At 41.1% G+C, this 13,208-nt stretch overlaps 1 protein-coding gene across 1 annotated transcript in view; it reads left to right on the forward strand.

Moving 5' to 3' along the window:
• The window catches only part of ldah (lipid droplet associated hydrolase), a 67,166-nt gene extending 54,580 nt beyond the window's left edge, over positions 1-12,586 (forward strand). Inside the window, exons 6-7 of the mRNA XM_029687898.2 lie at positions 6,479-6,561; positions 10,391-12,586. Coding sequence (XP_029543758.2) covers positions 6,479-6,561; positions 10,391-10,585 — 278 coding nt within the window. The 3' untranslated portion in view covers positions 10,586-12,586. The remainder of the gene's footprint in view (positions 1-6,478; positions 6,562-10,390) is intronic.
• The last annotated feature ends 622 nt before the right edge of the window (positions 12,587-13,208 follow it).

Below are 13,208 nucleotides of genomic sequence, written 5' to 3' on the forward strand. Positions count from 1 at the left end.
CAAGCTTCCCACAATAGGTTGGGTGAATTTTGGCCCATTCCTCCTGACAGAGCTGGTGTAACTGAGTCAGGTTTGTAGGCCTCCTTGCTCACACACGCTTTTTCAGTTTTGCCCACAAATGTTCTATAGGTTTCAGGGCTTTGTGATGGCCTCTCCAATACCTTGATTTTGTTGTCCTTAAGCCATTTTGCCACAGCTTTGGAAGTATGCTTGGGGTCATTGTCCATTTGGAAGACCCATTTGCGACCAAGCTTTAACTTCCTGACTGATGTCTTGATATGTTGCTTCAATATATCCACATACTTTTCTTTCCTCATGATGCCATTTGTTTTGTGAAGTGCACCAGTCCCTCCTGCAGCAAAGCACCCCCACAACATGATGCTGCCACCCCCGTGCTTCACAGTTGGGATGGTGTTCTTCGGCTTGCAAGCCTCCCCCTTTTTCCTCCAAACATAACGATGGTCATTATGGCCAAACAGTTATATTTTTGTTTCCTCAGACCAGAGGACATTTCTCCAGAAAGTTCGATCTTTGTCCCCATGTGCAGGTGCAATCCGTAGTCTGGCTTTTTTATAGCGGTTTTGGAGCAGTGGCTTCTTCCTTTCTGAGCGGCCTTTCAGGTTATGTCGATATAGGACTCATTTTACTGTGGATATAGATGCTTTTGTACCTGCTTCCTCCAGCATCTTCACAAGGTCCTTTGCTGTTGGTCTGGGATTGATTTGCACTTTCCGCACAAAAGTACGTTCATCTCTAGGAGACAGAACGCTTCTCTTTCCTGAGCGGTATGACGGCTGCGTGGTCTCTTGGTGTTTATACTTGCGTACTATAGTTAGTTTAGTTTGTTAACAAGAAATTTGTGGAGTGGTTGAAAAATGAGTTTTATTGACTCCAACCTAAGTGTATGTAAACTTCCGACTTCAACTGTATGTGTATATTCTCCTACGGTGTTCTCTTTTATCCAGTAGTGACTTCCCCCATAAAACGTTGCGTGTGAATCCCATGTTGCTTTATCCAGTCTTTTGAACGAAGAAAGAAAGTATCTCCGTTTTGGCACACGAAGGCATACATTACTGTAGCATCAGGAGATACGATGTTTGTAATTAGGTTTATATAAAGCAAAGATAATCCCAGCCGGGAGTGGCTGCCAAGAGGAGGATGGCATATTTCACTGTCAGAGATTATATGTTATTTATTAGAACTCCTAGAATATATCCCCTCCTCTTTATTTGCCAGATGATTGCTGGGGTATGGGTATAAGCGGGAGTAATTAAGACCGCTCCTTGGAGGAGGAGAAGAGTCAGTCATCCCTCCTTCCTGCACAGAGTGGAGGAAAGCTCACTCTCTCTTTCCCTCGGATTTGAAGTGCGCTCTGTTTTCCCCCACCGTTTGTCCTGGGAGGAGAGATTGATGTTGTGGCGGCCTGAGGGCCTATGCCAAAAAAAACGTCTCTACAGCAAGTAGCCATGCCCGCAGTCTCTCCCTTTGAGGTCAGAAAGCCTCTTCTTCTTCTTGCCTCTGTTGAGCATGTTTTTTATCATTAGCACTTCCCTTTAATTTGCTTTTGGAATTTTTATTCCCTCATGGTCAAAATGCTTTGCGTTTTCCTGCTCAATTAATTATATTCGGACTAGTTAAATATGGCTTTAAACAACCTAAATTCTTAATGGTTTTATACCTTTTTTCGAAAGAGAAGATCAGTTTTCTTTGAATTCTAAATGCAAGGTGGAATAGAGTTGTTCCTTATTGGTGTTGCGCTATTGAACATTGGCCCTTGGCTACAGATGGTTCTCTGTCATGTGATACATACAGTATATAATAAATGGCCAGTTGACAGGCCTAATTAACAAAACATGTTGCGATTAGATGGAATTTCCTGCGTACATTTCAGCGTTTATTTTTTCTGAAATCCCAAGCAGAGAACGTTGATGTTTTGGTGCTGAAGGAGGGTTCTGGGTGCTCAATAGCAGTAGCAGTCACAGGCCGCCACCATTATTATACAGCTTTGAAGAGAAAGCAATAGTCTTTACCCCATTTCTTAGCTTGTACTGCTCTAGACAATTGAGTTGACCATAAATTGTAGCCTAATGCCAATTATTATACAATACGAAATATATAGAATTTTGTTCACACTTTATTGTTTGAAGTATTCATTTGATTTATTTAGTAAGTATAGCTTACTTATTAACTGAACTGTGTCAGACATTCCATCCCACCCATCTGTCTCTTGGAAAACAATATTTGTTTGTTCTTCAGCTTATTTGAACACATCTCATTGTTCTCTCATTCCTGCATGCCTTTGCTTGTTGCTGGTATTCATCCTGTTTGCTGGTGAGTTGGCAATCTAGTCAGAGACTGACTCCACAGCCTGTCTCTTCAGACTCCGGGGCCAAGTGGAACAGAGTTAGCAGCATATACATCAGGAGCACAGCAGGAAGGGGATTAAACTCCTCTAAGCAGGCAACCTTGCACCAGGTAGAGCAATGTCATCACTCAGCTGGAGGGAGACTGGCCTTTTTTCTTCTTAAGGAAGTCCAAGTAACACAGTGAACAATATCCTCTCCACGTACTCCATACTGGGAAGAGGGATGTGCAGCACGAAGAGAAAGTCTTGCACTAACTTTCTTTGATATGTGTAATGTTTTGCCATCATTACCTAAACACAGGGTAAATGTGACTGGACTTCTCAACTTCCTCATTGTACTGGTCTTTGCTGATTGCATGAGATTTTACATGTTATAAAATCAATGTTATGCTACAGGTAGATTACAACCTCACAAAAACAGCAAGATGATAGCCTGTTTCAGGTGGGAGTGTTTAGCTATAGTAAGGCACTGTAGCTACTTATTAGTGCTGGCAGCAGCAGTGAGACAGTGGTTTCAATCTGATCTGGGATCTGTGCTGCTGATTCTCTCTGGTCTTATCTCCTCAGCCAGTCACTAACGAGCCACATGTGTGAGGATCTGTAAATTGGGCTGGAATGCCATGCCCTACCAAGTACAACCCCCAACTCCACTGCTAGAGATAAGGGAGCTTGCTACAGCTGGGGATGTCTCCCCCAACAGATCTCATGGACAGGTTGGATTCTCCCTCCCCTTAGCCCCCCCCTCTCTGTTTCTCTCTCTCTCTTGCTAAGTTCCTATTACTCTTACTCTCTTTGTCATCCCATCTGTTTTCCTTACTGTGCTCTAATTCATCTTTACTTACATGCAACTCAAGCTGCATCACAAGTCTTCCATTGACGTTGATGCATGATTTACCTTGACTTCCGCAAGTTAGGATTCTGTCCTCAGTCATGTGTTACAGAAAGACCAGGAACGTAGCCTAGAGGTTACTATGCTCAAACTTGACATGTGAGTGACTGGGGTAAACAGAATATTTTAAACATAATATTGCTGATATCGGCAGGTACACATGAGTCACCATGGCTACGCACGGAGGAAGGGGGTACAGATTTTGTTTTCTGTCATAATACGCAGATAACTGGCCATTTGTGAGAGATCAAACATCACCCAACCCAAATGCCTAAAGGCTTTGAAATCAAGGTGTATTTGCGTTGAGGTTGGTTTTTCCTATATCACCATATACAGTACAGTATATTCTCTCAAAATAGTATAACATCTACCTGAAACAGCATCTAGTTGGTTTCGGTGAATACTCAATGCATTTTTTACTTAAAGCCACACTGTCAAATGTGCATACCATCAAAGAGGAATAATTTATTTTGATGTAGTATTGCTCCATATGCAACAGTAAGGCTGTGTAACTAAATGGAAGTAGATTAACCACTTATGAGTAATTACACAATGGTGGGAAGAGAAAGTATTCAGCTTGACAAGGTTAAAGACCTTTGGAACCAAGGGGATGCTATCATGAAGTAATTTACACACTCAGAAAAAGCTGGATTTTACAGAGAGTGAAGATTTACGGAGATAGTTAAAAATGTGTGTGGAATGTAGGAAGTAGCCCATAAAGACCCGGGGCAGCACCTCAAGATGTCTCACAAACAGGAGTTACTGGTTGAGTTTTTCTAGACAGCTAGATGTTGATTGAGACAGGGTTACGGTGCGGTTTCAATGTTTCCTATGATTCGATCTATAATAGTCCCCCCCACCCCTGTCTTGAGTGTCTGAAAGCACAGTCTCACAGAAGCTATGATTGACTCATCTTGGATGTACAATTGAATTGCTTATTAAATAGCCAGATGGTAATATAATATCACATTTTGATTTAATTTTCAATGGAGACTGTATTTTAGAAACATATGTGCAGCACATCTGTTGAGATCCTTCAGGTTGCAGTGTGTCGCACAGTTTTTGCACAAATTGACACACACAATGCCTGCATTCACTAGGCCGTTCTCTCCTGTTGGCCATCCCTCTGCAGCATAAATCAGAGAGCTAAGTGTGTCCCTCTTGTTGCTGTGAAGCTGTTGAAACCCCCAACTCACCGGGATCTCTGGGAGACGTACAAGCTGCCTTACAACCCTGGGCTAAGCCCTCAAAATGTAGGAAATGACCTCAAAGACTAAACAAACCAGTGCTATATGAAATAATCACACCCTCTTTACTGACTTGGAACTTTTCGTCTTTCACTGTTTCTGCCTCTCACCCTTGGCCTTTGGAGTAAGAAAAGCATTCTTTCTCTCCAGTCCTGTGCCAGGTACAAAGCGCTTCAAAGCCGGCACTCCACAATACAAGGCGACGCCGCTCACAGATTATGATTAATATGCGCACAAGTGGTGCAGATTTGCAAACGAACATTCGCTTCCTCCTCCTCGGAACAGCAAAAGATGGAAATATGAGTGGCTAGCTATGGGGACCTGAATCCCCCCTCCCCCTTCCACACACACACACAAACCCCCCACTGCCACCACCTCATCCAGAAAGGGACCGTGGCAGTGAGGAGATAGGCGTGAGTGATCACTCACAGGACAGGAGGATATTCGTACAGGATATTAACAGTTTTTTTCTCATCCATATATTCCTCCCCAACCACCCACTGAGTACAGCCTAGAGATTACTCTCACTGAACATTTCCTTGAATCATTGTGTTGAGCAGAAATTAGCTATTCGGTTCGATGATTTTGTGTGTTTGTGTGTGTGCAGCTTGCGTGTCTGAATTATTGATGGACTCTCAAAACTTCTGAAATAGCAGCAATATTTTCCAGCGAGTGCAGCTTTATAAAAGAATTTAAAAAAAAGTGTCCCTCGACTAATGTTTTTAATAAAAAGTTCATGCTGCTGAATGGGAAATGTAATGGAACGTAGAATCAAAGGCATTGGGTTACACTGCTCTCCAGGGAGGGTTTTCCCCATCTTTCACTCACATTTTTACCGTTATCATTTCTGGTATCCAATGAGCCATCCATGTTCTTTCCCATTATATTTTCCAGCTGTGTAAGATTGAGATGGATAATTGGGAGTTAGTGGGGGGGTGAGAAATTCATCTCTGATTTCTTAGTCCTCGTTCTCTTTCCTTTGAATTTTTGTTGAATGTTAAAACAATGATACTACACATGCCTGTGTGATACTACATGTCTGTCTGTGTGTTTTTACAGCTTGAGAAAATAGAAGGAACAGTGTTATACACTCAGTGGCCAGTTTATTAGGTACACCCATCAAGTACCCGGTCGGACCCCTGTAGCATGAAGGGATGCACCTGGTTAGCAACAATGTTCAGATATGCTGTGGCGTTCAAATGTTGCTCAATTGGTATCAAGGGACCTAACGTGTGCCAGGAAAACATTCCCTACACCATTACACCATCTGTATCGTTGACACCAGGCGGGATGGGGCCATGGACTCATGCTGCTTACGTCAAATCCTGACTCTGCCATCGGCATGACGCAACAGGAACCGGGATTCGTCGGACCAGGCAATGTTTTTCCACTCCTCAATTGTCCAGTGTTGGTGATCGCATGCCCACTGGAGCCGCTTCTTCTTGTTTTTAGCTGATAGGCGTGGAACCCGGTGCAATAGCCCATCCGTGACAAGGACCGAAGAGTTGTGCGATCCGAGATTCCGTTCTGCACACCACTGTTGTACTGTGCCGTTATTGGCCTGTTCGTGGGCCCGCCTGTTAGCTTGCACAGATTCTTGCCATTCTCCTTCGACCTTTCTCATTAACAAGCTGTTTTCGCCCACAGGACTGCCGCTGACTGGATGTTTTACGTTTGTCACACCATTCTCGGTAAACCCTAGACACTGTCGTTTGTGAAAAGCCCAGGAGGCCGGCCGTTTCTGAGATACTGGAACCGGCGCACCTGGCACCAACAATTATACCATTCCTAGGTCACTCGTTTTGCCCATTTTAACGTTCAATCGGACAGTAACTGAATGCTTTAATGCCTGTCTGCCTGCTTTATATAGCGAGCCATGCCCTAGTTTTATGAACCTAACCCTAACCTAATAAACTGGCCATCGAGTATGATAACAACAGCTTAATTATGTGACTTGTTTTTCCTCTTTTATTTCAGCCAATGCTATGTACATGGGGAGTCAAGAGATGTTGGAAGTTCTGGAGAGAGACAACTTCACCATCAATCAAAACCTTGACAAGGTAGGAAACATACAGTATATATTTAATGTTTATTGTGATCTTGTTGGAATATACAGTGCATTCGGAAAGTATTCAGACCCTTTCACTTTTCACACATTTCGTTACATTACAGCCTTATTCTAAAATCGATTAAATACATGTTTTCCTCATCAATCTACACACAATACCCCATAATGAAAAAGGGAAAACAGATTTTTAGAAATGTTTTTTAAATTTTATTTATAAAAATACTTTATTTACATAGATATTCAGACCCTTTGCTATGAGACTCAAAATTGAGCTCGGGTGCATCCTGTTTCCATTGATCATCCTTGAGATCAAATCAACAACAAAAACAATGTATTAGTCACATGCGCCGAATACAACAGGTACAGCCTTATGTTGTACAACTTGATTAAAGTCCACCTGTGGTAAATTCAATTGATTGGACATTTGGAAAGGCACACACCTGTCTATATAAGGTCCCACAGTTGACAGTGCATGTCAGAGTAGAAACCAAGCCATGAGGTTGAAGGAATTGTCCGTAGAGCTCAGAGACAGGGTTGTGTCGGGTAACAGATCTGGGGAAGGGTACCAAAAAATGTCTTCAGCATTGAAGGTCCCCAAGAACACATGGGCCTCCACCATTCTTAAATGGAAGAAGTTTGGAACCACCATGACTCTTCCTAGAGCTGGCCGCCTGGCCAACCTGAGCAATCGGAGGAGAAGGGCCTTGGTGAGGGAGGTGACCAAGAACCCAATGGTCCCTCTGACAGAGCTCCAGAGTTGGAACCATCTCTGCAGCACTCCACCAATCAAGCCTTTTTGGTAGAGTTGCCAGACGGAAGCCACTCCTCAGTAAAAGGCACATGACAGCCCTCTTGGAGTTTTCAAAGGGCACCTAAAGGACACTCAAACCATGAGAAACAAGATTCTCTGGTCTGATGAAACCAAGATTGAACTCTTTGGCCTGAATGTCAAGCATCGCGTCTGGAGGAAACCAGGCACCACTCATCACCTGGCCAATACCATCCCTACAGTGAAGCATGATGTTTTTCAGCAGCAGGGACTAGGAGACTATTCAGGATCGAGGAAAAGAAGAACGGCACAAAGTACAGAGATCCTTGATAAAATCCTGCTCCAGAGCTCTCAGGGCCTCCAACTGGGGCGAAGGTTCACCTTCCAACAGGACAAGACCCTAGGCACACAGCCAAGACAACATAGGAGTGGCTTCGGGACAAGTCTCTGTATGTCCTTGAGTGGCCCAGCCAGCCCGGACTTGAACTCGATCGAACATCTCTGGAGAGACCTGAAAATAGCTATGCAGCGACACTCTCCATCCAACCTGACAGAGCTTGAGAGGATCTGCAGAGAAAAATGAGAGAAACTCCCCAAATACAGGTGTGCCAAGCATGTAGCATCATACCCAAGACTCGAGGCTGTAATCGCTGCCAAAGGTGCTTCAACACAGTACTGAGTAAAGGGTCTGAATACTTATGTAAATGTGATATTTCCATTTTTATTTTTAATACATTTGCTAAAATGTCTAAAACAAACTGGTTTTGAATCCATTTTAGAATGAGGCTGTAACGTAACAAAATGTGGAAAAAGTAAAGGGGTCTGAAGAGTGCACTATAACTCCATCCCGATATGGGCATGATAAAGTTTACCCATAGATACAGGGTGAATACAGACGGTAAAACAAACCATCTCTGGTGGACATATTGAGAAATGGACTGACATGTTACATGCTGACCACACCCACCCGCATTGCATGTGCGAGCGGTGCGTGTGCGAGCGTTGCGAAATAAATGTACACATACATGTTATTCATTAATTTAGTCCAAATTGCTCGCACGCCAACGAGCGTCTGCATAGCCAGGTGCTAAAATAGAACTTGGTTTTATGTTTAATGCTTGACACCCTGGGAAACCCCACCTCTCCCATCTCCTCATTGGATTTTAGGAGCATATACCCACATGGGTGATTGAAAGATGAAATGAGGTCCACACTCCAGTCAAAGGTGGTGGCTAACTGCCATATAAAGTCCACAGAAGAATAAGAAGACTGAAGGAGGAGAGATTACTCGAAGCTAACTAGGTTTCACATTTTATCTGTGGATTATTAGTTGGAGTAGAAAAAATTCTACAAAAATCCCCAAAAAGGGAGCTTGTGCATTTCAGGTGAAATTACAACTCAATGTTTATGAACCCAGGACAAATTAGCTAGCAACTGCAAACTAGCTAGCTAAATGTCCATTCATGTTTCATGTGTTTCCACCTGTCCCCAAATTAATATAGTTGGTTCAGAGTTCGTTTTGATATTTCAACATGTTTGTCCTGATCACGTCTGTTGGGGATGGACAGAATCAAAATGCGCCTAATGGCACATGCGGACGCACGCACGCACATGCCCGGTCTAGTCAGCATGTTAATATAAGGTGTTGTTTGAAACACAGTGACAGAAGTTCTCCCATGTGCCAGTCCTTCAAAGTGTTAGTCCCTCTCTGACCCATTTAAACTACCGGAGGACCTGCAACATATCCTCCTACACACCATCCATTTACCTTCCCGTTACCTATTCACAGGGAGGTGTTGAACTCCTGAGGACTCTTGGCCCAATGCAGTGGAACACTTACAAACTGCAGTTAAGAGATGTCTCAGTTGATCCATTTTATTAGCCTCATAAATCTGCTGTTCATATACCCTCACGTTTTAATGTTTCCTTGTTGGCAGATGTGAATATTTTATGGGTTATACTCTCTGTAGCTATAACATTCTCACACATACACTCTCTTTTTCTCGAACACAAACACATACACAGTAAAGACAAAAGCCAGACATTAAATGGCAGATACTCCTTTTCTTCCTTTTCAAAGAGAGTGGAGAGGTGAGTGCCACATTCAAGCTGATCAAAGGGAGATAAGCTCTTGCTTTATAGTTGATGTGCAGAGGGTGTGGTCAGATTATAATAGCAGGTGTCACTGTAAGGATCCCCCTTCCACTCTCTCTATCAGGGTTGTGCTCAAATCAGAATTAAATTGAGGATGCCTCACATATTCCAATTAAATTATTGTATTTGAACTGAATTTGAATTAAAGTTTTTATTAAAGGCAATATAATTGAATTCAGGGAAATAGCACGGACCCTTCAAAAAGAAGCCAAACAAACAAAATGGTTGATGGAAATATAATAGCCTATTCTTTAGCACTAAGGCTAAAGGAGTATTATGAACCCTGTTTCCAGAGAAAAGTTATGTATTCTTTGGTGTCTGGAAGTGTGACCTGTCAGATTCAATGAAACTCTCATGTTTTATGACTGTGTAGAATTTCTTTGAATTTCACTGAATTCAATTCTACTTCCTTTCACTCAAATTAAAATTCTACATCCCATGTGGTGTGGCCAATTCAATTGGATTTCAACTCATGAGGTGATTGCGAGTCAATTCCAAAATTCTGAATGCCCAACGTTCTCTCTCTCTCTTTCTCTCTCTCTCTCGCTCTCTCTCTCCCACTTTATTCTGATCCATTTTTTCATCAAGAATAATGAGAATCCCCTTCAGTGTGTGTGCATGTGTGTATGTGTTCTCGCTAGTGTACTCCTTCTCTCTCTGTGATATTAACCAGAATCCCCATCCTCACAGAAGATGGGCGGAGGCGATGGATCTGCACTGGTTGACAGTCTTTAGACTTCATCTATTGTCGGTTAAAAAGGAGAATTAAAATAAGTGAATGAAAACCTTGGAATCTTCCAGTGCCAAGTGTATCCACAGATCAAATGGAGTTGTAAATTCATAATGAAAAGTGTTAATGCTATGTTAGTTATGGATATTTTGTCATTCCTCTGTTCAGCTTGTGTTTTACTATGGAGCCAGTGACCACTGGTGCCCTGTGCAGTATTATCAGGAGATCAAGAGGAAGTTTCCAGAGGGAGACATCAGACTGTGTAGTCGAGGAATTCGTCATGCCTTCGTCTTGGACGCAGGAAAGGAAGTGGCTGGTATGATCTTTGAATGGATCCGCGAAGATTTGCAAACATGGAGCTAGTTTCAAATACGCTCCAAGCAGCATGACAGTGTGACCGTGATTTAAAGAAATTGTCAATTGGATAATGATATTGTCGGTTTATGTTACCTAAATTAATGTAAAACTTTAAAGGCGTGATGACATCTGGTAGTGAAATGAAAGAATGAAGATATTTGTCCAAATCATTGTCAAAGCTCTTTAAGCACTAAACCAGTTCCCTAGGCTATAACGTGTGATTATAGCCACTACAGTACCATCACTGCCTTATAGTTACAGAGATATCAGGTAGGCTTCAACAACCACATAGTTTTTATGAAAATCCCAAAATTGACTTGTATTTTGACATTGGACCCCATAACTTTGTTCTGTCTGTTTTCTTTCCCGATTTTACATTTTAAAATGAGTTTTTATTTCAATATACTGTATAGCTAAGTAATGCATAATGACCAAAACTTTGATACGATTATTAATTCTAATTGTATTGATTTGCGTATCGCGTTGTATCTTTATTGGACCACCAATCATATAAATATGTATTTTTTTGTTACCAAATTTCTGTTGGGTTGGCAGGCAATTGTGATACTTCACTTTGTAAAGTAATGGTATGTGTTTGCTGAAGAGGACCAAGAGAAATCAGCTGGAATCTATTCATACATTTGATTAGTTCATAGGTTCTTAATTACCCTGTAATGCAATGTAACTATTAAATCAAAAACAACATCCTTTTTGTTTTGCAAAAATGCACATTAATGTCAAACAAACTCAAAGGCATATTAACTCAAACATGCTTTCCTGATGCATGGAAAGAAAGAATGCTGTTTCTGAATGATTCCAGACACGTGTTGAACATGTTTGCTTGCGCATGGCAAAATGTGTTGGCAGATCAACTCGATGCTTTTATTTGATTTATGTTTTTCTGTGTTCTGTCAACACAGCCTGATACAGATAACTTGTCTCCATTTCCTGTCCTACAGTGCAGTGCCGGAACAATGTGTTTTTAGTGCATGTTTGATCGAATTTTGCCATAAATCTGTGATGAAATAACAAAAAGGCATGCTCATCATTCCAAAAGTTTAACTCCATCTAAAGTTGGATTTCCTATATTTTGGAAGTCTAAGAAAGTCTATTTCTGACAAAGGAATCTGCAGACTTAGTGTTCATCTTTGACCTCCAACCTCTGACCGAGCACTCCTTCCACTGTTGGCCACCAGCCACTGGTGATGTAACCATTTACAGGAAAGCTCTTCAAAAAGCCTTTCTTAATTTACGTGTTTGATGGGGAATCTTGGTTTATTAGTTGTCTGGATGTATTTGATATCTGCCCATTTTGAAATGCAAATTCATATGGAAGGCTTAGTGTTATCTGAAGCTTAGGCTCCTGTTGAATACACACTGAGACTAATGTTGTTTATACCAGTGTGATGGATGAGATCTGGGCGGAGAGGGAGAGAGAGTTACTAGATGGGGTTTTGTTCATCCTAGTCACGACAGCAATGCAGTAGAAAGGATTTCAGATACAGAGACTAACAGAAATTCATTAAACAAAGCAATTGGTGGTTGATCCTCTACAAAAAAATGTTTTTTGAGTTGTGCTCATGTGTAAATTTGGTTTTACATTACTTTAGATTATATTGCTTTAAATTACTAATCATTATGTACCCTGTATTAACTAAATGTTTTGTAATTGTCATGAAAAATATGAAAATAAACATATATACAGTACTCGTCAAAAGTTTGGACACCTACTCATTCCAGGGTTTTTCTTTATTTTTACTATTTTCTACATTGTAGAATAATAGTGAATACATCAAAACTATGAAATAACACACATGGAATCATGTTGTAACCAAAAATATATTTTAGATTTTAGATTCTTCAAAGTAACCACCCTTTGCCTTGATGACAAAAAAGGAAAATCCCTGGAATGAGTAGGTGTGTCAAAATGTATATATAATTATTAAAAAGTGATAGCTTTTGTTCTATGTAAAAAAATTGAATTGAAATAAATTAAGGACAAATATTTATCTGGGGAATGTATGTTCTTTCACATCCATTGACTTGCTTTGTGATTGCAGTGCCTCTACTTTCACATTTCCTTTGAAAAAAATAGAATTTGTGAGACAAAGTAATGTATCATTGATGACTAACTATTAGGTTTTTTAATTATATTTCCCAGCTCCACAAAGAAAGACAATGTAGTGGTGTGTGAGTTAATATTTGCTCTGACATTTCAGCATACCCTTTTAAAGCCATGGCATGGTCCCTTTATATCTAATTGCCCACAGTTCAGAAAATCCTGTGACTTTTTTCCGCCTCTTAGAAGGAGGGGTTAAATAGTCAATTTCTTCCATAAAAGTACAACAAGATGGCAATAGAGACAGACATGTGCAGCCAAAACACACAAGAGCTGATTCAGGACAATTATCCCCATTCTGAAGATGAAGTGGCATTTCCCTCAGTCGTGTTTTACAGAGGCAGGCACCAAAAACACTCCAGGGCCTCTATAAAGAGTCTCAGAGTAGGAGTTCTGATCGGTTTTGCCTTTTAAATCTTAAATTAATATGATTATATGGACAGAGGGGACCTGATCTCAAAATGAGTTTCTCACAGTGTATTAACATTGCCAGAATTTCAGTACTTTAAT

Source organism: Oncorhynchus nerka, linkage group LG18 (assembly GCF_034236695.1).
Source record: "Oncorhynchus nerka isolate Pitt River linkage group LG18, Oner_Uvic_2.0, whole genome shotgun sequence".
NCBI lineage: Eukaryota > Metazoa > Chordata > Actinopteri > Salmoniformes > Salmonidae > Oncorhynchus > Oncorhynchus nerka.